Source organism: Symphalangus syndactylus, chromosome 4 (genome assembly GCF_028878055.3).
Source record: "Symphalangus syndactylus isolate Jambi chromosome 4, NHGRI_mSymSyn1-v2.1_pri, whole genome shotgun sequence".
NCBI lineage: Eukaryota > Metazoa > Chordata > Mammalia > Primates > Hylobatidae > Symphalangus > Symphalangus syndactylus.
Genome location: NC_072426.2, coordinates 46,665,697 through 46,692,048, shown reverse-complemented (window position 1 = coordinate 46,692,048; position 26,352 = coordinate 46,665,697). Strand labels below are relative to the sequence as shown.

The following is a 26,352-nucleotide window of genomic DNA, read 5'->3' as shown; positions in this document are numbered from 1 at the left end:
ATTTTGGTGTGTGTTCTGTGCCAGATTTTTCTTTTTTTTTGAGATGGAGTTTCGCTTTTGTAGCCCGGGCTGGAGTGCTATGGCGTGATCTCACCTCACTGCCACATCTGCCTCCCGGGTTCAAGCAATTCTCCTGTCTCAGCCTCTCGAGTAGCTGGGACTACAGGCGCCCACCACCGTGCCTGGCTAATTTTTATATTTTTAGTAGAGACAGGTTTCACCATATTGGTCAGGCTGGTCTCGAACCCCTAACCTCAGGTGATCCACCTGCCTTGGCCTCCCAAAGTGCTGGGATTACAGGCATGAGCCACTGTGCCTGGCCGCCAGATTTTTCTTTTCCTCAATACCCGCTGTGTGCCTAAACAGCATACTAATGACCTACTTTAAAAACCAGGAGCACATTGTTACTTTATAGATCACATACTAGGATATCCCAAAACATTTCCGCCAGGTTGAAATTTGATATCTGGATCATTTACTTTGTGTTCTAACTATCCATATGCCTTCACAGTATTATAGAACTACAATGTACTATGTATAGGGTAGATTATTTTTCAACTTTGTGAACAGAAACAATGAATCATCTAAGATGGCAGTTCTGAAACTTTTTGGTCTCAAATGGTCTCATAATTCTTAAAAATTATTGAGAACCTCAAAGAGTTTTTGTTTTACGTGAGTTGTATCTGTCAATATTTACCTGAGTAGAAATTAAAACTGAGAAATTTATTTGTTTATTCATTAAAAAATAACACAACTTAACACTTTTTTTTTTTTTTTTTTTTTTTTTTGAGATGGAATCTCGCTCTGTCACCCAGGCTGGAGTGCAGTGGCGTGATCTAGGCTCACTGCAAGTTCCGCCTCCCGCGTTTACTTATGCCATTCTCCTGCCTCAGCCTCTGGAGTAGCTGGGACTACAGGCGCCCGCCACCATGCCTGGCTAATTTTTTGTATTTTTAGCAGAGACGGAGTTTCACCATGTTAGCCAGGATGGTCTCGATCTTCTGACCTCTTGATCCGTCCACCTCAGCCTCCCAAAGTGCTGGGTTTACAGGTGTGAGCCACCGTGCCTGGCCACAACACTTTTTTTTTTTTTTTTTTTTAACTGAAATGTAACTCTTATTTTCCAACCCCCAAATTTAGTGAGAAGATAGGCATGATTTTACATATTTGTGAATCTCTTTAATAGAAGACAAATGGTGTCTCATACCTGCTTCTGCATTCAGTCTATTGTGATATGTTGTTTTAATTGAAGTATATGAGAAAATCCAGCCTCACAGATACAGATATGTAGTTAGAAAAATGGGGATACATTAATGGTCTTTTCAGATAATTGTGGATATTTCATACTGCTCTAAATTTGACAAGTCATAGATTTTTTTTTTTTTTTTTTTTTTGAGACGGAGTCTCGCTCTGTCGCCCAGGCTGGAGTGCAGTGGCGCAATCTCGGCTCACTGCAAGCTCCGCCTCCCAGGTTCACGCCATTCTCCTGCCTCAGCCTCTCGGAGTAGCTGGGACTATAGGCGCCCGCCACCACGCCCGGCTAATTTTTTTGTATTTTTAGTAGATTTTTTTTTAAAGATTAGTTGCAATGTGGAATCTGAACCTGTATTAGTGAACATTCATACTCTCTTACGTTAAAATCCATTGGTCTGTTACGCATTTTGACTGGATCTTTAACCCGTGCACAGTTTTCTAACATCGGTTATGTAGAAAATATGGTTCACTGAGTTATGCAGATTTCTCAAATGTTGACACATTTTATTTTGCAGTATTTAAAATATGTTAATATCACTACCAATTTCATCAAAATTTTTAAGCATTGGGAAGCTGTCAGACTCATGGCAGATACACATTTTCCAAAATTGTAATTTTTACTTGAAAGCTCAAATTTTAATATTGGCACCAAATACTGACAGTTATTTTCCTTGATTTTCTCTTTTGAGAAAATGTCTGCCAAATAGGCCTGAATAACCATAATTTGTCTGTGGTTCTTTTAAGTAAAAATGCTGTTCCATGGATCAAGACTAGTTCAGCTCACAATTCAGACAGCTCACAAGTACGCTTTTCCAGACAGCCATCTACTTAGGTGTATGGACCAAGTACTTTATTCGTTATTTTTTTAAATTTTCTTTTACTTTTTGTATTTCTTTTTCTAAAAGGAACACAGCTTGAACAGGTGCTTTATGCATAATGCCAGTTTCATCGCACAGGATATTAAAAGATGTGCACTCAAGGGCTGAGATTTAATAAAATTTATCATTTTTACTGCTTTATCAAGATTAAATGAAACTTAAAAAAAACCCGTAAATATATAGTGAAGAATATACTGCTACTAGCACAGTTTGATGCCATTACTGTAATTCATGCTAGGGTGCCAGCAGCTTTACCTACCATTGCTTTTGCACCAGTAGTGCAAATGTCATCCCCGTTAAAAAGATAAATAATGTTATAGAAATATTATAAAAATAGTTTTGACCTATGGACTCCCTAAAAGAGTTTCAGAGACATCCAGAGACCCACAGACCACACTGTAAGAACCACTGGTCTAAGTAATATTTTATGTCTAACATTTTAGATTAAAGTTTCCAGGGAATTTAACTAACTTTGGTTAGCACTTACTCTTACCTGGCACGGTGCTTAGATCGTATTATTTCCATTTAGTCTTCGTAACATCTATGAAGATAAATACTGTTTTTATGCCCATTTTATAGATCAGGGAAGTTCAGAGAGCTTAAGTAATTTGGGTAAGGAACATATAGATAGCAAAGCTGTGCCCTGAACTAAGAAAGTTTTCAGTGTGTATATGCTAAGTTGAGTAGGATAGACTATGTTCCAATTCTTTTTTTTTTTTTTTTTTTGAGACGGAGTCTTGCTCTGTCGCCCAGGCTGGAGTGCAGTGGCGCAATCTCGGCTCACTGCAAGCTCCGACTCCCGGGTTCACGCCATTCTCCTGCCTCAGCCTCTCCGAGTAGCTGGGACTACAGGTGCCCGCCATCATGCCCGGCTAATGTTTTTTTGTATTTTTAGTAGAGACGGGGTTTCACCGTGGTCTCGATCTCCTGACCTCGTGATCCACCCACCTCGGCCTCCCAAAGTGCTGGGATTACAAGCGTGAGCCACTGCACCCGGCGACTATGTTCCAATTCTGAGAGTGGAAAATTTAACTTAAAATTTATTATTTTAGGCCAGCCGCAGTGGCTCATGCCTGTAATCCCAGCACTTTGGGAGGCCAAAGTGGGTGGATCACCTGAGGTTAGGAGTTTGAGATCAGCCTGGCCAACATGGCGAAACCCTGTCTCTACTAAAAATATTAAAATTAGCTGGGCGTGGTGGCTCATGCCTGTAACGCAGCTGCCCGGGAGGCTGAGGCAAGAGAATCACTTGAACCCTGGAGGCAGAGGTTGCAGTGAGCCAAGATCGTGACACAGCACTCTAGCCTGGGCAACAGATCGAAATTCCATCACAAAAAAAAAAAAAAAAGGTGTTGTGAAATATCCACTGAATCCACTAGTGCAATCAACCAAGAACATTTTTGGATAATTCTCACCTCTTGTGCTGCTCTAGTTTCTCTTTTCTATTGTCTGTTCCTCTTCCCGAGAATAGCCACTTTTGTATTATTTCAAAAAGATTTGTAAATTCCCCTTCCAAAATCTAGGATGTCTAAGGGACTTATTCACTTATTTAATTTCATTAAAAAACTATCTGAATGCCTCCTTTGTGCAAGATACTTTGCAAGACAGTGCAAATGGATACAGAAGCTAGTAACACATGGCCCTGTTTTTAAGGACCATTCAATCTTTTTCTTTATGTGAAAAGACAGCTCAATATAAGAACTGTGTGTAATAAAATACATGTAATAAAGATACAAGCACTTAACTTTTTTTGGTATGCTTTCATATATAGTATTTTAAATCAAAGATTCCCTTAAATGATTGAATGTGAAATGCCTGACCTTTAAAAGGATGTAACCACTTAGATCAGATTTGTTCTCTGGAAACAGAGAGCTGGGACAATGGAATTACACTTACTAATGCATCCTCAGTTTGGTTTCGTAAAGTGTGATTGGTAAGAAATTTAAGGAAGCTTTTACATTAGCTAGTAGTCAGCTGTTAGGACTTATACACTGAATACTGTGGCTATTCTGTTTTGTCTGTTACTCTCTAAACCCCCCACCCTTGTCCCTCTCAAAAAAAATGGTTTCTCCCATTTTACTGAGAATGTGAAGCCACTGCCTTAACTTCCTCCTTTTCCCATCACAGTTCACCTATTTTCATCTCCCCCACTCAACTCAATTTCCTTGTTTTTCTGAAAACGTTCACTCTGATGAGACTAATCCCTTTACTTATTCTCGTGACCCCATTTCATCTTATCTCCTCAAAGACCTGACACCCTCAGTTATTCTGCTCTGCAGGGCCTTTCTAGTCCCCTTTCCCCAGGCATTCTTTGAATGCCTAGGATATGCAGGGCAGTAGACCATAGCGCTTCCATCATCCACAAGAGGCAGATGGCAGCCATTAAGATCCACTAGGATGAGGTTGTGATTGAGATGCCAGGCTGTGATTGAGATGCTGGGAAGGGCAGGACAACTCTGCCCATGGATGGGCAAATCTCCTAAAGGAAGGCTTCACGGAAGAGGTTTCTTTGCTGAATGAAGAGTTTGCAGGCTAAAGGAGTACCTTTTTAGGAAGTGGGAATAAATAGCAAATGCAGTCACAGAGGCACGAATTATTTTCCAATAGAATGTGTGAGATGGGAATGGGGTAAGGTGGGAGATAAGGCTGCAGAACAGGCAGGGTTTAGATCTAGAAGTGCTGTTATATGCCAGTTAAAGGAAGTTTTTTTCCATTTGGTCACTTGTTTATTCAACAAAACTTTATTAAAAGCCTACTGTATCCCAGGTACTGTGTTAGAGTCTGAGTATAGAGTAGTGAATAAAGCCAGACACAGCCATTGCTCCAGTGTAGTTTACAGACAAGTGGGGAAAACAGACATTAACAAATACCACATGAATATATTAATGTAATTGCAAAGTGGGATAAAGACTGAGCAAGGGAGAAACGATGCTCTGTGACAGAGGGAAACTATTATGGCAATTTAGGGAAGAGATTTAATAACACCATTTTTACTGCTTTATCAAGATTAAATGAAACTTAAAAAGCCTCAAGGAAAGCCTCTCTAAGGAATTGATGTTAAACTGAGATCTAAAGGGGTTGGAGTTTGCAGGCTAAGAGTGGTGGGAAGGTTCTTTCCAGCTTTTAGGCAAACAGAAGAGCAGAGCAAAAGCCCCATGGCAAGAAAAAGCCTGGCAAACTCCAGATAGAAATGGGCCATGAGGAGTAGGAGAGTGATACAGATGGTGACCTGAAGAAATTAGAGGGGTGCTTGGATTAAGATAGAAGCAGTAGATAAGAGGAAAAAGATTAAATACAAACAGAATACATAAAAAGAAATCCACATCAAGATAGATCATAATGGAACTACAGATCATTAAAGACAGAGAAGATCTTAAAAGAAGCCACCTACACCTCTGTAGGTGACAATTATGACTACAGCAGACTTCTCAATAAGAATAACAAGCCAAAAACAGCAGAATAATATTTTCTGAACGTTAAAACAACCAGCAACCTGGAATTGTGTACTCAGGAAAAAATAAAATATTTAAACAACAAAGGTGTGAAATAAAGACTTTCAGAGATGAACAAAAACTGAGAATTTACCACTGTGAGATAACCACAGTAAAGGAACTTCTAAAGGGTCTATTTCAGGAAAAGGAAAATGAATCCAGAAAGTCTGAGATATAAGGAGGCTAATATGAGATGCAGAAAGCAATGGTGGATAAATAAAATAGTCTGTATAAAATAATGATTTTATATTTAAGGGGGTGTTTAAAAACGATAGAACTAAAATATCAACTAACAGCATGTAAATCAGGACTAAGGGGAATTCTAGAATTGAAGTATTCTAGAGCATTTTTTTTTAATTTCAGGGGAGAGGCAGGATATTAAGATATTAATTAACTTTAGACCTTGAAAAGCTAAATGTACATAGTAAAAATTTAAAAATAAGTCTAAAAATAGTGTAAATTCCAAACAATAGAGACAGAAAAAAGGGGACAAACACAAATTCAATCCAAGAAGGGACAAGAAGCATAGGAAAAAGTGGAATGAGAAGAAATTAAGAAGTAAGGTGGTGGGAAGAAATCCAGACATATAATAATTACAATATATGTTAATGGAATAAACTCGCTAGTTAAGAAAATGTAAGATTGGATATAGCCAAAATTAAGTTCTATGCTTTTAAAAAGTGACGTGTCTACATAAGGTTGAAATAGTACAGAGGAAAAAGATATATGAGGCAAACACCAAAAGAAAGTTGGCATAACAGAATTAGTATCAAACATGACAAACTTAAAGAAAAAATGCTGCTGGGCATGGTGGCTCACACCTGTAATCCCAGCACTTTGGGAGGCCGAGGAGGGTGGATCATGAGGTCAGGACTTCAAGACCAGCCTGGCCAAGATGGTGAAACCCCGTCTCTACTAAAAATACAAAAATTAGCTGGGCATGGTGGCGGGGACCCGCAATCCCAGCTACTTGGGAGGGTGAGGCAGGTAGTTGCTTGAACCCAGGAGGTGGAGGTTGCAGTGAGCCAAGATCACGTATGGGCAACAGAGTGAGACTGTTTAAAAAAAAAAAAAGAAAAGCCGGGCGCGGTGGCTCACGCCTGTAATCTCCGCACTTTGGGAGGCCGAGGCGGCGGATCATAAGGTCAGGAGATCGAGACCATCCTGGCGAACACAGTGAAACCCCATCTCTACTAAAAACATAAAAAGTTAGCCGGGCGTGGTGGCGGGCACCTGTAGTCCCAGCTACTCGGGAGGCTGAGGCAGGAGAATGGCGTGAACCCGGAAGGCAGAGCTTGCAGTGAGCCGAGATGGCACCACTGCACTCCAGCCTGGGTGACAGAGCAAGACTCTGTCTCAAAAAAAAAAAAAAAAAAAAAAAAGAAAAGAAAAGAAAAGAAAAGATGCATTATTAGCAATAGAGAAGGCTATTATATATGATAAAGGGTTCATTTTACCAGGAAGATATAACAGTTCTAAACTTGTGTGAGCCTAATAGAACAGCCTCAAGGTAGATTAAGTGAAATTTGTATAGTTAATTTTTTATTAGGGAAAAAACTGAGAAATCCTGCATCATAGGAGGAGATTGCAACCTGTTTCTCAATTATTGGTAGATCAAGCAGATATGAAGTCAGTAAAGATACAGAATATTTTAACCATGAACAAGTTTCATCTAATAGTCATCTCTGGAATTATATGCCCAGTAATTAGAGAATTCATATTCTTTTCAGGCACATGGAACAGTAGAAAAAAATTGATTACATACTAGATGATAAAGTAAAGCTTAATACATTTTAATGAGTTAGTATCTTACATATTATACTTTCTGGCCAGAGATAAAACCAAGTTACTTACAGTTACGAAGTTACTAGGAAATAATAAGGGAGTTTGAGGCATGGTGGCATGCATCTGTAATCCTAGCTACTTGAGAGGCTGAGACTGGAGGGTTGCTTGAGCCTGGGGGTTTGAGGCCAGTCTGAGCAACAGCGAGACCCTGTCTCTTAAAAAAAAAAAAAAAGGAAGAGCGAGTTTAGTAAGGTGATTGACTATAAAATCAGTATAATAAAATCCTTTGGTTTTCTGTATACCAGCAGCAAACAGAAAGCAGCATCATTTAAAACAAAACACATTTATAGTAGTAACAAAAATTATAAGGAAATTAGGAATAGCTATGACAAAACACATTTAATACCTTTTTTCTTTTTCTGAGACGGAGTCTCGCTCTGTCACCCAGGCTAGAGTGCAGTGGTGCCATCTCTGCTCACTGCAAGCTCCACCTCCTGGGTTCACGCCATTCTCCTGCCTTGGCCTCTCGAGTAGCTGGGACTACAGGTGCCCACCGACATACCCGGCTAATTTTTTGTATTTTTAGTAGAGATGGGGTTTCACCATTATTAGCCAGGTTGGTCTCAATCTCCTGACCTCGTGATCCACCTGCCTCAGCCCTCCCAAAGTGCTGGGATTACAGGCGTGAGTTACCGTGCCTGGCCCATTTAATACCTTTTTGCAGGAAATTATAAATAAATTGAGAGACTCTATAAATTGTGTGCAATTGTATACTACATGTGTAATGGAAACGAAGTATCAGGAATGGGAAGGGGAGGTATTTAAAAGCCATTACTGTAGTCCAGCTGAGAAGCAAAGAAGGCCTGAACTAGAGCAGTAGCAACGAGAATTGCATGGATGCAAGAATAATGAAATCTGGCCGGGTGCAGTGCCTCGCACCTGTAATCCCAGCACTTTGGGAGGCCGAGGCGGGCAGATCACCAGAGGTCAGGAGTTCAAGACCAGCCTGGCCAACGTGGTAAAACCCCATCTCTACAAAAAATACAAAAATTAGCCGGGCATGGTGGCATATGCCTGTAATCCCAGCTCCTCCGGAGGCTGTAGCAGGAGAATTGTCTGAGCCTGGGAGGTGGAGGTTGCAGTGAGCTGAGATCTCACCACTGCACTCAAGCCTGGGCAACAGAGGAAGACTCCCGTCTCACAAAAAAAAAAAAAAAAAAGTGAAATCTGCTGGATTTGGTAATTTTCTCAAAGTAGAGGGTAAGAATAAGATGAATATGAACTCTCATGACTAAACTGATTCATCTCAGGAATGCAAAGATGAATTAGGAACAGAAAATCTAATAATATCCTACTAAATGGGTCAAATTAAAAAATAATATCTAAGTGCATGGCTAAAAGACTTGATAAAATTTGATATTTTTAAAAGAAACTTTCAAAAAATAAAAATAGATATTGAGTAATATATCTATTTTAAATCAACAATCATATTGAATAGTAATATACTAGGCTTATTCCCATTACAATCAGAAAACAGGGTTGCCTGCTTTTATCATTAATATTAAACACATTGTTCTGAAAGTTTTGGCTAATACTCTAGCTACAGAGACAATTGAAAAAAGTACATAGGTGTTGTTTGGGAAATTTTTTTTTTTTTATTAATTTTTTTTGCACACAAAACAATAAACATTTTCTAAAAATACATACAAACAAAAAGATGCGTATCAAACATATTAGGAAGGTTGCACATGGGAAGACGGGGAATAGAAATGGGGGGTGGGAATTAAAGAAAATAAATGAGAGAGGGACTTTGTATGGATCAGTGATAATAACTCAATCCTCTATTTGACAAAGAAGAAGGAGAAGGAAGAGGAAGAAAAAGAAAGTGGGATAAAGGATCAGAAAGGGAGGAAAATAGAAAAAGTTAGAATATGACTCCAGGGTAGACCTGTTTTGTTGTCACTGGGTTGGTTGGTTGGTTTGTCTGTTGTATTTTTCATATGTTTCGACATGTTGGCCAGACTGGTCTCGAACTCCTAGCCTGAAGTGATCAACCCGCCTCGGCCTCCCAGAGTGCTGGGACTACAGGCGTGAGCCACCACGTCCAGCCCCCATATTGCTTCTGGCCTCCATGGTAGACCTCCCAGACGGGGCGGTCGGGCAGAGGCGCTCCCCACATCCCAGACGGGGCGGCCGGACAGAGGCGCTCCTCACTTCCCAGACGGGGCGGCCGGGCAGAGGGGCGGCCGAGCAGAGACGCTCCCCACCTCCCAGACGTGGCCCAAGACCACGCCACCGCACTCCAGCCTGGGCAACACCGAGCACCGAGTGAGCGAGGCTCTGTCTGCAGTCCCAGCACCTCGGGAGGCCGAGGCGGGCAGAGCACTTGGGGTCAGGAGCTGGAGACCAGCCTGGCCAACATGGCGAAACCGCGCCTCCAGCCAAAGGAGAAAAAGCAGGCAGCGGTGGTGGCGCGCGACGGCAATCCCAGGCAGGGGGCGGGGCAGCAGCGAGCCGACTAGGTTGCAGCCTGGGCCACAGAGGGAAGGAAAGAAAGAAAGAGAGAGAGAGAGAGAGAGAAAAAGAAGGAAGGATGGAAAATTTTTTTAAAAAGACCAAATGGTCATTATTTGCAAATAAATAGCATTCTACTAAAAACACTTGTAAAAGCTTTAACATTGATAAGAGATCAGTAAAAGTGCTAACAAGTAGTTAGACAAAAGATAAATATCCAAAAATAAATAGTTTAGTACCTACAAAGTACCAGGCATTGTACCAGATACCATAAGGGAAACAAAAATGGGTACAATGGCCCTTATCTTAGGGAGCTTAAATCTATTCAGTAATTCATCTGTTAAAGGAAGGCTAATTTTAAAAGTAGAAGAAAACTATGTAGATGTTTGATAAGAGACATGAGAAGGTCATTGCTGGAAAGCATAAATTAATATAAGCTTTCTAGAGAGCATATTGGCCTTTTACTCCCAGAGTTTCATTTTATATTTTTTAGACTTGCTGATTCTCCCTGTAGGAATTTATCCAATGGAATTAATCAGAAATATGAACAAATATCTATATGAAGATCCTGTTACAGTATTGTATATAACAGTAAATACTGGCAGCAGTCTAAATGGTCATCAAAATCAAATTGATGGAAAATAAACTATAGAACATCTGTAGAATAGAGAATACTGTGGGTTGACTAAACATTATATCTTGGGAAAGTATTCACTGTAGATTATTATGTGTCAAAAAGAGATTACAAAGCAATTTGTATACTTACTTCCCCCCATCTCAAAAGTGGGAAGAGAGAGCAATAGAAGAATAAGTCAGTTAGCCTGGATACATAAACAATTTACCAGTCGTTATTTCTGGATAACAAGTAATTTTTTTCTTTTAGCTTGTCTGATATATATATATAAACAATTTGATGTTATACTTGGTATACTTGGTCAGGTCCACGTTAGTAGTAATTAGTATGTGCTTGTAAGTGGTAGAATTGTGGTTTGACCCAGCTCTGTTTGACTGTAAAGCCTGTGCTTATGGGACAGAAAGAGGACATTAAAAATAAGTGGATATAGTCTACTCTTTTGAGATGTTTGGTGAAAAGATGAGAGAGGTATATATGTGTGTATTAAATTACAAATGGTGCAGCCCAGCATCACTATACGTAGTTTGCAATCTTCCTTTCACAGCCAAGCTTCTTTTTACATTGTTTTTGCCTGTAAAAATAAAATCTTACAGATGGATGAAGTGAAAATTAAACAGTTCCCTTTCCTCCTCCTCCGACTCTGGAGTTTTCCTCCCCAGAACAAATACCAAGAGTCATTGTCTATGCATATAATTTTACATAAATTGATCACATTACACATATATTTCTGCAGTTCATTCTTGTGAAATATAACCTACACATTACTTTTATGTTAGTGAATATAGATATTATGAAATACTACTACATCAGTCTAAGCAATAGCTTATGTACCATAGGACTTTGCTTAAAAATCTTTCATCATTTCTCATCATCTTTTGAATTCATAATCCTCAGTCTAGCATTCAAGATCTTCCAGTATGACACCATCTTAATACTTCAGCTTTATCTCCCACCATCTAGTCCCTCCCCTGGGCCCCAGCCTGCTTCATTATTGGTTGTTGATCCTTTGTGTCTCTGTTAATATTGTTTATTGTGACTGAAATTTCCCTTATATTACTCCTCTTTTGTCCAAATGCTATTTCTCTTTCCTCTTGCCATCCTTTCTTCTTTTTCTTAAATAGACTGTAAGATTCTTGGGGGCAGGGAGTATGTGTTATTCAGCTGCCTTTCGTAATGCGTGACATAGATGTTCAAAGAACGTTTGTTATTTATTCATTCAACTGATGTACAAAAATGCATTGAGTGTAGTTAGCTTCTTATCCTAAGCCCATCCTCCTTGTAACCTATACTGGTCCTAACCCCACTATAATCTCTTTGACTTTTAAATTATCCAAAACACTCTGTATTGCTTATGTTATTACCAAAATCTGCTTTATAGTCTCATATAAAAATAATAACAAAAATTTTATCTTAGTAGATTGTAGATCTATTAATAACAAGGACCATCTTTGCTTAGTTTTTATTCTTGCAGTCACTGGGATAATGTCTGTACAGAGTGAGCACTCAGGAAGCATTAATTGGATGGAGCTGAATTAAATTGGGAGGAAAAGCCCAAACAAAAGCCTGAAATTTGCACTTTCTAGGCAGTCACTGATCATTCTGCAGCACAAACTCCTTATCTGTAAAGATGGTCCTGGAATGCTTGAGCTTTGTAGCACTTACAGGCCTTTAAACTAAGAGCTTAGATTTAATGCATTAATAACTGGCATCTGTTTTCAAATCCAAAGTACTATCTAAGTGATAAAGCTGCTTAAGAATAATTCATTCATTTTTTCATAGCAACCCTATGTTATTTTTAATTTGCTTATTAGGAAGCAAAGGCATAGAGAAGCTTTGTGATTTATTCATAAACAGGAAAGGATCAATGAAGTAAGAATTGAAATAATATACTGTTAGAAATGGCTGGGCGGAGTGGCTCATGCCTGTAATCCCAGCACTTTGGGAGGCCGAGGTGGGCGGATCACAAGGCTGAGGTGGGCGGATCACAAGGCTGAGGTGGGCGGATCAGGAGATCATCTTGGCTAATACTGAAACCCCGTCTCTACTAAAAAATAAAAAAAAATTAGCGGGGAGTGGTGGCAGGCGCCTGTAGTCCCAGCTACTGAGGCAGGAGAATCGCTTGAACCGGGGAGGCAGAGGTTGCGGTGAGTTGAGATCGTGCCACTCCACTCCAGCCTGGGCAACAGAGTGAGACTCCATTTCAACAACAAAAAAAAAAGTGACATATTGTCAACCTGAAATTTAGTGATTATGTCCAAGTACCCTTAAGCTCTCTTAATAGAATTCCAAAATATTTGCTGTCTATGAATTCATTCGTGAATGCATGTGAAAACTGTTGAGCACTGATTATGTGCCAGTTAGGCATTAGTTTAGGTGCAGAGATAAAACGTGAATGAGACAAAGAGCCAGCCTTCATGGAGTGCACAGTGAATTGAAAACAGAACAAGCCGGACGCGGTGGCTCACACCTGTAATCCCAGCACTTTGGGAGGCTGAGGCGGGCGGATCACCTGAGGTCAGGAGTTCAAGGTCAGCCTGGCCAACATGGCGAAACCCCATCTCTGCTAAAAACACAAAAATTAGCCGGGTATGGTGGCGAGTGTCTGTAATCTCAGCTACTTGGGAGGCGGAGGTTGCAGTGAACCAGGATTGCGCCACTGCACTCCAGCTTAGTTGACAGAGTGACTGTGTCTCAAAAAAAAAAAAAGAAAAGAAAAGAAAAAGCAGCACAGGCTGCCTGTAGACTTGGATTCTGGTTCCTCTGTCACTGACTGAGCAACCCATCGTCTCTGCATCATTTCCCCCTGTGTAAAAAGAGCAGGTTACACTAGAACTTTTTAAAGGATATTAGTCCCTTCAAAGTTTTGAGTCTGTAAATTGTCAGAAATCCTAGTTTTCCAGAAAGACAAAGGTGGAAACTGATTTCTTTCATGTAGTCTCTTTAGTTTACTTACTCCAGTATTTCATGCTTCATGTTTCATGTTCAGTTTTATATAGCTGAACTCCCTGTCTACTTTTTTTAAGAGAAGAAGGAGGGGCCAGATGCGGTGGCTCACGCATGTAATTCCAGCACTCTGGGAGGCCGAGGCGGGTGGATCACGAGGTCATGAGATCGAGACCATCCTGGCTAACATGGTGAAATCCTGTCTCTACTAAAAATACAAAAATTAGCTGGGCATGATGGCGTGTGCCTGTAGTCCCAGCTATTCGGGAGGCTGAGGCAGGAGAATCGCTTGAACCCAGGAGGTGGAGGTTGCAGTGAGCCGAGATTGTGCCACTGCACTCCAGCCTGGGCAACAGAGCAAGACTCCATCTCAAAAAAGAAGAAGGGGGAAAGTGAGGAATTATTCTGTTGTGATTTGTAACTGAGGTGCAATTTGTGGTGCATGGTTATATTCAGACCTAAGTTATATTTAAAAATATTATGGTTCAGCCAGGCACGGTGGCTCACGCCTGTAATCCCAACACTTTGGGAGGCCGAGGTGGGTGGATCATTTGAGGTCAGGAGTTTGAGACCAGCCTGGGCAATGTGGCAAAACCCTGTCTCTACTAAAAATACAAAAATTAGCCAGTGGTAGTGGTGCATGCCTGTAATCCCAGCTACTCGGGAGACTGAGGCAGGAGAATTGCTTGAGCCTGGGAGGCAGAGGGTTGCGGTGAGCCAAGATCGTGCCACTGCACTCTAGCCTTGGTGAGACAGTGAGACCCTGTCTCTGAAAAAAAAAAGAAGAAGAAGAAGAAGAAGAAATATTATGGTTCTTAGATGTTGTTAATCAGAAACTTTTAAAAGCAGTTTATCTGAAAATTTTTTCTGATTACGTAACCTCACCATCTATAGATATACACTTAACACAAAAAGGTTAAGTGTTTATCTGTGCATGGTGAGGTTATGTTTTCCTTTTTATGCTTTTCTGTACTTTTTTCATATGTTCTATAATGAGCTTGTATTATTTTTGTAATTGGGGAAAAAGATTAAGATAACTATATAAGGAAGCACAACATTTCTCTTAACTGGTTTCCATACTTTTAGTTATTTTTAGTTTTTCCTTATGTTTCTTGCTTTTTTTTTTTTGAGATGGGGGTCTTGCCCTGTCACCCAGGCTCGAGTGCAACGGTGCGATCTTGGCTCACTGCAACCTCTGCCTCACGTGTTCAAGCTATTCTACTGCTGCCTCAGCCTCCCAAGTAGCTGGGATTACAGGCATGCACCACCACACCCAGCTAATTTTTTGTATCTTTAGTAGAGATGGGGTTTCACCATGTTGGCCAGGCTGGTCTCGAACTTCTGACCTCGTGATCTGCACGCCTCGGCCTCTCAAAGTGCTGGAATTACAGGCGTGAGCCACTGTGCTTGACCTGTTTCTTGCTTCTTAAAAACTGTCATTGATGGCCTGGCATGGTGGCTCACACCTGTCGTCCCAGCATTTTGGGAGGCCAAGGAGGGAAGATCGCTGGAGTTCAGGAGTTCAAGACCTGCTTGAGCAATATAGTGATACCCCGTCTCTACAAAAAGTTAAAAAAAAAATTAACTGGGCATGGTGGTGTATCCAGAATTGGTTCCTTCTGGTGAGTTCTTGGTCTTGCTGACTTCAAGAATGAAGATGCGGACCCTCGTGGTGAGTGTTACAGTTCTTAAAGATGGTGTGTCTGGAGTTTGTTCCTTTAGATGTTCAGATATGTCCGGAGTTTCTTCCTGCCAGTGGGTTCATGGTCTTGCTGACTTCAGGAGTGAAGCTGCAGACCTTTGCAGTGAGTGTTACAGCTCTTAAAGGTGGCACATCCAGAGTTGTTTGTTCCTCCTGGTGGGCTCATGGTCTCGCTGACTTCAGGAATGAAGCCGCAGACCCTCGTGGTGAGTGTTAGAGCTATAGAGGTAGTGCAGACACAAAGAGTGAGCAGCAGCAAGATTGATTGTGAAGAGCGAAAGAACAAAGCTTCCACAGCGTGGAAGGCGGACCCAAGTGGGTTGCGGCTGCTGGCTTGGGTGGCCAGCTTTTATTCCCTTATTTGGCCCCACTCACATCCTGCTGATGGGTCCATTTTACAGAGAGCTGGATTGGTCCATTTTACAGAGTGCTGATTGGTCCATTTTACAGAGTGCTGATTGGCCCATTTTACAGAGTGCCGATTGGTGCGTTTATAATCCTTTAGCTAGACACAGAGCGCTGATTGGTGCATTTTTACAGAGTGCTGATTGGTGCGTTTACAATCCTTTAGGTAGACACAGAGCGCTGATTGGTGCGTTTTCACAGAGTGCTGATTGGTGAGTTTACAGTCCTTTAGCTAGACACAGAGCACTGATTGGTGCGTTTTTACAGAGTGCTGATTGTTGCATTTACAATCCTCTAGCTAGACAGAAAAGTTCTCCAAGTCCCCACTCAACCCAGGAAGTCCAGCTGGCTTCACCTCTCAGTGGCATTCACTTGTAGTCCCAACAACTTGGGAGGCTGAGGCAGGAGGATAGCTTGACCCCAGGAGTTCAAGGCTGCAGTTAGCTGTGATTGTGCTACTGCACTCTAGCCTGGGCAGCAGAGTGAGATCATGTCTCTTAAAACAACAACAACAAAAAACAACCCTCGGTTTCCTATGGCCTACCAAATAAGAGTCCAATCCTGCCTGACCCACGTGGCCTTCACAGCTTGGCTTCAGCCTGCCCTTCCCTTTCTACAGATTTTCTCCAGTCCTTGAATGTGTTGTGTTCTTTGACATTCAATCTCTCATATACTCAGGAGAAACATTCTTTTAGAATCACCTTCACTTCTTCGACTCCCTTATACCAGGGAATCTCACTTCTCACCACTTCCAGTGATACTGTCCCAGCCATCTGGGTGATTGCCACAGCCTCCTAACTGCCTTCCTGCTTCTATCCTGCCTCCACTGCTGTCTGTCCTCCACACAGCAGCCAGATCATGTCAGTCTTCTGCCGAACACCCTCCAAAAGCTCCCACCTCACTCTGTAACTACTGAAGTCCTTCCACGGGCCTGAGAGCTTTGGCTAACCTGGTCACACCTCTCCGACCTCGTCAGTTCTCTCTTCCTAATTTCACTGCAGATACTGGCATCCTTTCTGTTCCTCAGTCCTACTGTGCCTATGCCCGTCTCAGATATGTGTATTTGCTGTTTCCTCTCTCCAGAATGCTTTTCCCTCAGGTCTCTGTCAAATGTTACTTTATTAGGGAGACCGTTCCTGATCACTCTACTTAACATAGTGCACCCACCACCATTCACGCTCTACTCCCTCTCTGCTGTTTCATCTCCTTCAAGGCATGTGGCACCCTGAGGTGTGCATGTGTGTTTGTTCATTCCTCCTACCGGAATGTGAGCTGCACAAGGGTGGGGCTTATTTTGTTCACTGCTGTGTTCCTATCACCTATGAACACACCATCCTTTAAGGTCTTGTTCTGTCCATTTCCCCTATTGCCTGGTTTCCTTTTCTTTCTCTGTTGGATAACTTCTCGTCAGTAAGCATTTTCAACTTTTTGTCCTCATGGAAAACACACACAGCCCTCACTCAACTCTGTATCTTCAGATTCCCCAGGTATTCGTTTCTCTCCTTCCTTTCAAGTTTCTTGACAGAGTTATGTTCACTTCCTGCCTTCCCTCCTCTCTAGCTCCTCCCTTGGTCCTCCGTCACAAGATTTCTACCCCCAGTGTGCCAGCAAAACTGCTCTGATAGAGAACTCTAATTGTGAGAAACAAGGAGGCATATTTTTGCTTTTTTTCTTTTCTCGAGTGTTGTACTGTATGGTTATTCCTTTTTTCCTGCTTGTAATTCTCATTTCAGCCTCTCTGAAGTCTTCCTGTTCTTATTTCCTCATCCTTAACAGTTGTTTTGCTGGTTCCCAGGTGGCTGGGACAGTGGCACTGGAAGTGGTGAGAAGTGAGATTCCCTGGTATAAGGGAGTCAAAGAAGTGAAGGTGATTCTAAAAGAATGTTTGTCCTAAGTAATTGAGAGATTCAGTATCAAAGAACACAATACATTCAAGGACTGGAGAAAATCTGTAGAAAGGGAAGGGGCAGCAATGAAACAGAAAGGCCGGCTGAAGCCAAGCTGTGAAGGCCACATGGGTCAGGCAGGATTGGACTCTTACTTGGAAGGCCATAGGAAAATGAGGGTTGTTTTTTGTTGTTGTTGTTTTTCTTTTTTTAAGACACGTGATCTCACTCTGCTGCCCAGGCTAGAGTGCAGTGGCACAATCACAGCTCACTGCAGCCTTGAACTCCTGGGGTCAAGCTATCCTCCTGCCTCAGCCTCCCAAGTTGCTGGGACTACAAGTGCATACCACCATGCCCAGCTAATTTTTAAAAATTTTTTTGTAGAGATGAGGTATCGCTATATTGCTCAAGTGAGTCTTGAACTTCTGGCCTCAAGTGATCTTCCCTCTTTGGCCTCCCAAAGTGCTGGGATGACAGGTGTGGGCCACCATGCATGCGCCACTACCACCTGGCTAATTTTTGTATTTTTAGTAGAGATGGGGTTTCGCCATGTTAAGAGCATCTATCCCATGCTTTTAACTACTGTTGCTACACTGGCAACTCCCAAATCTGTCATTTGCCTAGATTTTCTCCTGGGCTCCAGGCCTGTATTTCCATCTCTCTTCCTGGACATGTCCTACTTGCATCCTGTGCCACATGTGCAAAATCCTGCACAGTATTAACCTCCTCCCCAAGATGACACAGCAGAACAATAAGCAGTTGCTTCCCCACAGCCTCCCACCTTGGTTAATGAACCACCTGGTCATTTTAGGAGTCATTCTCAACCACTTCCTCTCCCTTAACACAGGCAGATCCGAATGGGCACCAGCTTCTCTCTCACATAGCTCTTGTGAACCCATTCCCTTGTCTCAGTTCTCACTGCCCCACCATAGTTAAGTCAGGGTGTCCAATCTTTTGGTTTCCCTGGGCCACATTGGAAGAAGAAGGAATTGTCTTGGGCCACACATAAAATACACTAACACTAATGATGGCTGATGAGCTAAAAAAAAAAAAAAAAATCACACAAAAAATTCTTACAATGTTTTAAGAAAGTTTACGAATTTCTTTTGGGCTGCATTCAAAGCTGTCCTAGGCCATGGGTTGGACAAGCTTGGTTTAGATCTTCATCATCCCCTCCTCACCCCCTTTATTTTTGAGATGGGATCTTGCTCTGTCGCCCAGGCTGGAGTGCAGTGGTGCAATCATGGCTTAATGCAGGCTTAAACTCCTGGGCTCAAGCAGTCCTCTTGCTTCAGCCTCCTGGTAGCTAGGACTGTAGGCACATGCCACGATGGGTGGCTAATTTTTAAAAATGTTTTGTAGAGACACTGTTTCACTATATTGTCTAGGCTGGTATCAGACCCTGGCCCAAGCAATCCTTGCACCTCAGCCTCCTAAAGTTCTGGGATTACAGGTGTGAGCCACCATGCCTGTCCCCATTTCCCCCTGTATAGTGCAGTCCTTAGGAATAGGGACTCTGAAGCCAGACTGCATACATTCTAATTTTGTTTTTCTTTTTCGTTTTGTTTTGAGATGGAGTCTCACTCTGTCACCCAGGCTGAAGTGCAGTGGCACAGTCTCCGCTCACTGCAGTTTCTACCTCCTGGGTTCAAGCAGTCCTCCTGCTTCAGCCTCCCAGGTAACTGGGATTACAAGCGTGTGCCACCATGCCCAGCTAATTTTTGTATTTTTAGTAGAGACGGGATTTCACCATGTTGGCCAGGCTGGTCTCGAACTCCTGACCTCAATTGATCCACCTGCCTCAGCCTCTCAAGGTGCTGGGATCACAGGCATGAGCCACTGCACCCGGCCCCTTCTAATTTTGGATTTGCCACTTAGTTTTGTGACCTTGGTCAAGTTTTGTAACTACTCTGTGCCTTGACTTCTGTACTGGTAAATAGGGATAATAATTGGTTATGAGGATTAAATGATTTAACAGATAAAAAGTGCTTAGAACAATGCCTGACACATCGTGGTGATGTTGACTGTTGAAGTAGCCACCTAGCTGACTGACCTCTGTAGCTGTTCCTTTTCTAAAGCCCTTCCCACTTTGCTATTGAGTCAGCTTTCAAAAATGGACATCAGACCACATTATTCCCTTTTGAAAGTCTTTCTGTGGTTTCCCTAATCTGACCACTACTTATAGACTTAGCTCATCTCCATTGTCCCTTTTCTCTTACTCTCTGTCATAGCTGTATTGTAAATAATTGACAGTTTTTTGAATATGCTGTGATCTTGCGTGCCTTGGCATCTTTGCACATGCTATTTCTTCTTCTACTTGAAGTGCCCCTCCTTCCCTGGCGTTATTTGCAAATCTTTAATGATAGTTCCAGACTATGTCTAAACCTCCTGTGGAAACCTGGCCCTCTCCAGGTAGAGTTGATCACTCCCTTCACACTCACCATAATATATTGCCATCATTTATTTCTACTATCTGTTAAGCAGGCAAACAAGACTGAGCTTTAGCTCCATGATGGTGGGAGATGAGTCCTTCTTTTTCCTCTTGTGATGCAGGGCTTTGTATAGTGATTAGCACAGAGCACAGGCTCCATAAACATTGTTGAATTAGTAATCGCATGTTCAGAAGTTTACTAAGATTTCTGCACTACTTTTCTCCAATTTCTCCAGGCTGCAAGAATTAGTTGATCGAGTGCTGGAACGTTTTCAGGCATCTGGACTAATAGTGAAAGAGTGGAATAGTGTGAAACTGCATGCTACAGTTATGAATACACTATTCAGGAAAGACCCCAATGGTAAGTCCCCCAGAGAACTATAGCACAGTTTGTGATCAGCGGCATTGTGGCATCTCTGAGGTTTACTTAGAATGGGCTATCAAAGAATCTCTGATATATCTTCTTTTTTAGACCTTTTAGCTTATTCTGATGAGCATAGTAGAGGTGGGCAAGAACATATATAGCATGGGACTGTGCCTTCCAGATCTTTTATTTCTGTCACACATAGGATTGCCATATTTAGCAAATAAAAATACAGGATGCTCTGGTAAATTTTATATAAACAGTGAATAAATTTTTGGCATAAGTATGTCGCATGCAATACTTGGTGGCTTTTTTTTTTTTTTTTAAAGAGAAAAAAGGAAGGTGAGCTAGTAAAAGTAAATGTTAAATCAGTGTTTCTCAACTGGGGGTGATTTTGCCCCCAGATGACATTTGGTATTGTCTGGAGACATTTTTGGTTATCGTAGTTAGGGAGCTGGAGATGGGTTGCTGCTGGCATCTAGTGGGTGCTGTCTAGCACTCTACAATGCGTGGGGCGGTCCCCCACAACGAAGAATTATTCTTCCCAAAATGTCGTAGCACAGAGGTTGAGAAACCTTGTGTTAAAATAATTTTTTTCTTCATGGACTCTGAGCCTTTTTATAAAAATGCCTTGTTTTAATCCTTGATTTGGGATAGTTGTTTATTTCAAAAAGAAGTTTTCTTTTCTTCCTGTCCCTATCTCCAAAGTGAAAGCTTCTCTATTACAGTCAGCATCGGATCAGGAGTCACACATTCAAGCCATATGCAACTCTTCCTTCCAAGACTCGTGGTTCAAAATACACTAGCAGCACCAAGATCACATATTCTGGTTTCATTTCCTTTCCTGGGCCCTGACCTTGGTTTTAGAAAATCTAGTTGGGGGCCAGGCTCGGTGGCTAACGCCTGTAATCCTAGCACTTTGGAAGGCTGAGGCAGGTGGATCACTTGTGTTCAGGAGTTCAAGACCAGCCTGGCCAACATGGTGAAACCCCGTCTCTACTAAAAATACAAGAATTAGCCGGGTGTGGTGGCACATGCCTGTAATCCCAGCTACTTGGAAGGTTGAGGCAAGACAATCACTTGAACCTGGGAGGCGGAGGTTACAGTGAGCTGAGATCGCACTCCAGCCTGGCAACAGAGCAAGACTCCTTTTCAAAAAAAAAAAAAAAAATCTGTGACGATTGAAGTATTCTGTATCTGTGATGTCCAATATGGTAGCCGCTAGACACATGGGGTTATTGAGCACTTGAAAGGTGGCTAGTGAGACTGTGAAAGTGAACTTTTAATTTTAATTAAAATTTATGGGGCCACATCTGGATAGTGGCCACTGTTTTGGGCGTTGCAGGTATAGACAGTATTTTATTAGACATTTGTTAGCTATCAGTACATTTTCCATTTGTCTTAGTCCTTAAATATTTGTTTAGAGCTCTTAAAACCATATCATGGTCCATCATTAACTAATCTCTTAACACAGAAAGAGTTCAGATATGTAGGAATCTGTATATTCTAAGTTGTTTGGATCCAGGTTTATATTCAGTTAGCACTAGAGCTTTATGTAAGAGAGTGTTGTGTGTTCACAGTCTAGTTATCCCTCTATTTGCAGATGTTCAAAATATAATCGCTTTATTGAGATATAATTCACATGCTATAAAATTTACTCTCTTGATATATATATAATTTAGTGGGTTTTAGTCTGGTTAAAGTTGTATAGCCATCACCACAATCAGTTCTAGAACATTTTCATCACCCTAAAATGAAACCCCATACCCATTGGCAGTCACTTTCCATTTCTTCCTACCCCTCTCACTCTGCCCTCCCCCGACCTCCACCAAGCCCTAGGCACCACTTGCCTACTTTATGTCTCTCTATAGAGCTGCCTGTTCTGGACATTTCATATAAGCAGAATCATGCAGTATGTGATCTTTTGTGGCTGGCTGCTTTCACTTAGCATAGTATTTTCAAGGCTCATCCATGTTATAACATATCAATACGTCATTCCTTTTTTGTTTTGTTTTCTGTGTGTGGTTTTTTTTTTTTTTTTGAGACAAGGTCTCTGTTGCCCAGGCTGGGGTGTAGTAGAGTGATCTTGGCTCTCTGCAACCTCCACCTCCCGCACTCAAGTGATTCTCCCACCTCAGCCTCCTGAGTAGTTGGGACTACAGGCACATGCCACTACACCCAGCTAATTTTTAAACTTTTTTTTTTTTTTCCCCCAAGATGGAGTTTTGCTCTTGTTGCCCAGGCTGGAGTACAATGGTGCAATCTTGGCTCACTGTAACCTCTGCCTCCCAGGTTCAGGCAATTCTCTTGCCTCAGCCTCCTGAGTAACTGGGATTACAGGCATGCACCACCATGCCCGGCTAATTTTTGCATTTTTAGTAGAGACGGGGTTTCACCGTGTTGGTCAGGCTGGTCTCCAACTCCTGATCTAAGGTGATCCACCTGTCCCGGGCTCCCAAAGTGCTGGGATTACAGGCGTGAGCCACCACACCCGGCTTAAACTTTTTTTTATAGTGACAAGGTCTCACTATATTGCCCAGGTTGGTTTCAAACTCCTGGGATCAAGTGGTCCTTCTGCCTCAGCCTCCCAAAGTGTTGGGATTACGGACGGGAGTTACCATGCCTGGCACTTCATTTTTTTATGGCTGAATAATATTCCATTGTATGGATATGCCACATTTTATGTATCCATTCATCAATTGGTGGACATTTGTGTTGTTTCCACTTTTTGATATTTATTTGGTATTCATTTATTTGTTGTTCTTTTGCAACTTCACACATTCTCTTTCTCTTAATTTTAGTTGTGAAATATGCATGGGGTTGGGATCTTTGATTAAGAGCATTCTTCTCATTAGAGAAATAGTTCCATAGTTACCCATGTGCAACTCTAACAGGCTAGCTGAAATGTATTATGTATTATGTTCATGGAGTTTTTAAAACTCTAGATGTATTTCATCAATTCTGGCCTAGTACTCTCCTTACTTACATAAGTAAAATAACGTACTTAAAGGTGGAAATAAGTATTTTTGAAGGTCTGTCAGTGGGTAGGAAATGATTAATATTTCAGAAAATATTCTGAGTTAATTCTTGAGGATGCTTTGAATTTTTTGTACTCTGGACTCTCCTGTATTGAATTTTTACTTGAGAAGGACATGAAATGATGTTACATTTTTTTTCTTTCCTGTTTCCCTCTCCTTTGATATTCTTTTTCTTGCCAACCTTTAAGGACGTCTTTTGAGATATGCAACCCAAATTAACTCAAGAAGCTAGAGCACAGCTTGGTTTAGGCTAAGGTCATAGATTCGCTGCATTCCTGTGTAGAATGTCTGTAAGGATACTTTTGATTGCAACTAAAGGGCTCTTTTTCCTTTGGAGGAAGTCCTTAAATCAACCCAGAGCATGAGTGCCAGCAGTTTTGACTAGCTAATGTGTGAACTCTTATGTATTTTTACATATTTAAAATTATATGCCACTTTTCTTGGATCTATAGAACGTAAGGAACCTTGAAGATCACTTAGTCCTACCTCTCACTTTGTCAATGAGGAACTAAGGTCCGCAATGGAGACATAATTTGCCTAATAATATAGCTAGTTGCATAGTTAGGAATATATAGTGAGTGCCTGGAGAATGTCAAATGAATAGATGAATGAATAAATGTATATCGAATGAATCGTTGACAGAACTGAGACTAGAAGCCAGGTCTCTTGATTCATAGCCTGACGTTTTTCCTCTGCATTATGCCACTTTCCAGGTAGTACATGAAAATTTTGCTAGTTGTACCTATAGAAATCCAAGAGAAAACAACCAATCAGTCTAAGCTTCTAACATTATCTTTGGAATATTTTCAGCTGAAGGCAGGTACAATCTCTACACAGTGGATGGCAAATATATCTTCAAGGAAAGAGAATCATTTGATGGCCGAAATATTTTAAAGGTTGGTATGAAGCAGAGTGAATTGGAAATCCTTTGGCACATGTCCTAAATAAGGGAAGAAAACAAGTAGTTCTCCTTTTAACAATAGAGTATATATTTTCATACTTCTTCATACTTTTTCTCATACTTGTTTTTTTTAATTATCTAAAGGGAAAGAGAGGAAAAGTAGGTGGTCCTCTTAAGGCTTTGACACTTCTAGAGTATTTGAAATTGCTGGTTTGTTTGTTTATTTGTTTATCTGAGACAGTGTCTTGCTCTGTTGCTCAGGCTGGAGTGCAGTGGTACAAACACTGCTCACTGGAGCCTTGACCTCCTGGGCTCAAGTGACCCTGCCATCTCTGTCTCCCAAAGTGCTGGAATTACAGGTGTGAGCCTCTGCACCCTGCCTGAAATTGGTGATATAAGAAACACTTAGGAAAAGAAAAAAAAAAAAAAAAAGAAACCCTTAGGTATTCCAACGACTTGGGATTCATAGAAATAAGTTGATTTCAACCTAAATTTTACTCTGTACTTACCTCTAGAGGTTTGAGCTTGCATTTTTTTGAGTGGAAAATAGTTATTTGTCTTGTTTTAGTAGACTTTTCTCTTTACCCACAAAGTCAATCTCTGTAGTGGCTTTATAATCCATTTTTACTCAGGAACAGCCTATGTCCTAAAAAGTAGATGGTCCATTTTTGACCGTTGAAGCTTTGCCTTTCTGAGTGTTGAATTAATCTATGAAATGTAAGTAAAGGGATTCTTCAGGATTACATTTGTCTTTCTCTAACAGACTACCCTTCTGTAATATTCATGATTTATGCATTCTCTATCAGGTTAACATGCCATTGTTCCTCCGGACAAAGAGAAACATAAGTTGATACTAATGGAGAGGTTTTTAATTCTTTTCACTTGCTCTGTAAGGGTTTAGGTCATTTTCAAGGCTATGGGTGTTTTGCTGAGGTGGAGGAGGGAGTATATAATAATGTCAGAATAAACTTTAGCTTTAGAAATGCTTTTACTTTTTCTTCCCTATCCCACCCTCCATTCCCTTATCTTGTCGCTTTACAGTTTTTTTGCCAAATGCCTAATGTGACCCCATTGCCTTAATTAATGACATCACTCTTCAGCAGCTGTGACTGCTTACCATGGAGCCCAATAGGGTAGTGCCAGCCATCAACTCAGACAGGCATTCCCGCACCCGCATTGCAGAGCTATGCCGAGTCCTTCCTTTCCTTAATATGTTTTCTTTTTGAGTAGTTTTCTTGTTTTTTTTTTTTTTTTTTTTTTTTTTGAGGCAGAGTCTCGCTGTCGCCCAGGCTGGAGTGCAGTGGCGCAATCTCGGCTCACTGCAGGCTCCGCCCCCCGGGGTTCACGCCATTCTCCTGCCTCAGCCTCCCGAGTAGCTGGGATTACAGGCGCCCGCCAACTCGCCCGGCTAATTTTTTGTATTTTTAGTAGAGACGGGGTTTCACTGTGTTAGCCAGGATGGTCTCGATCTCCTGACCTCGTGATCCACCCGCCTCGGCCTCCCAAAGTGCTGGGATTACAGGCGTGAGCCACCGCGCCCGGCCGTTTTCTTGTTTTTGAGGTAGCTTTGGGTTTGAGTGGCAGGCTGCTAATGAATTCAGTTGTAGTTAACTTTACTGTTTTTTCTAGGCTACAGCTTCAGTGTGATATGAATCTTTCTCCTCCTTTATCGCCCTTCTTTGGGGATTTTCCAGTATCACAATGAATTTCTTTGCTTTTTGTTGTTGTTAATTTGGTTAAGAAAGAAAATAGACTGAATGGGAAAAGAAATCTTTAGGAATGGCTCAGAGCCAGCTGGGTTTTCATGGAATTAAAACAAGCCTTGTGTGTTGGTACAAGTCAGGTGTGAGGTGCTTTGACATCTATAAGAGTGGGGTGATGGCAGAGAGCCTGTTGGATGGCCGTATGAGTAGTGTGGAGCTCTTACTTGCTATAGAATTTCTCTCATTCTGGAAAGTAAGTTTTCAATTTAACTGCTTTTTCCTGAAATCTTCTGAACCACCCCAGTGATGACATGAATGTAGCTCCCTCTAGTGTTGACAAGGACTTGCTATATCAGTAATACCCTTATTAATTCAAGCCCAGTCACTTTTAGAGCTGGACCTAGCTAGGTTCTTGGAGACCAT

The 26,352-nt window shown here is 41.5% G+C and overlaps 1 protein-coding gene across 7 annotated transcripts in view; it reads left to right on the top strand.

Annotated features, from left to right (window-relative positions):
- The window catches only part of ASCC1 (activating signal cointegrator 1 complex subunit 1), a 131,087-nt gene that overhangs the window by 68,495 nt on the left and 36,240 nt on the right, over positions 1–26,352 (top strand). For 5 of the 7 annotated variants that reach the window (XM_063637210.1, XM_063637212.1, XM_063637209.1 and 2 more), the window contains 2 exons: positions 20,160–20,284; positions 24,136–24,221. In XM_063637210.1, the coding sequence (XP_063493280.1) occupies positions 20,160–20,284; positions 24,136–24,221 (211 nt within the window). The remainder of the gene's footprint in view (positions 1–20,159; positions 20,285–24,135; positions 24,222–26,352) is intronic. The other 2 variants (XM_063637213.1, XM_055274625.2) reach the window with 1 other exon arrangement.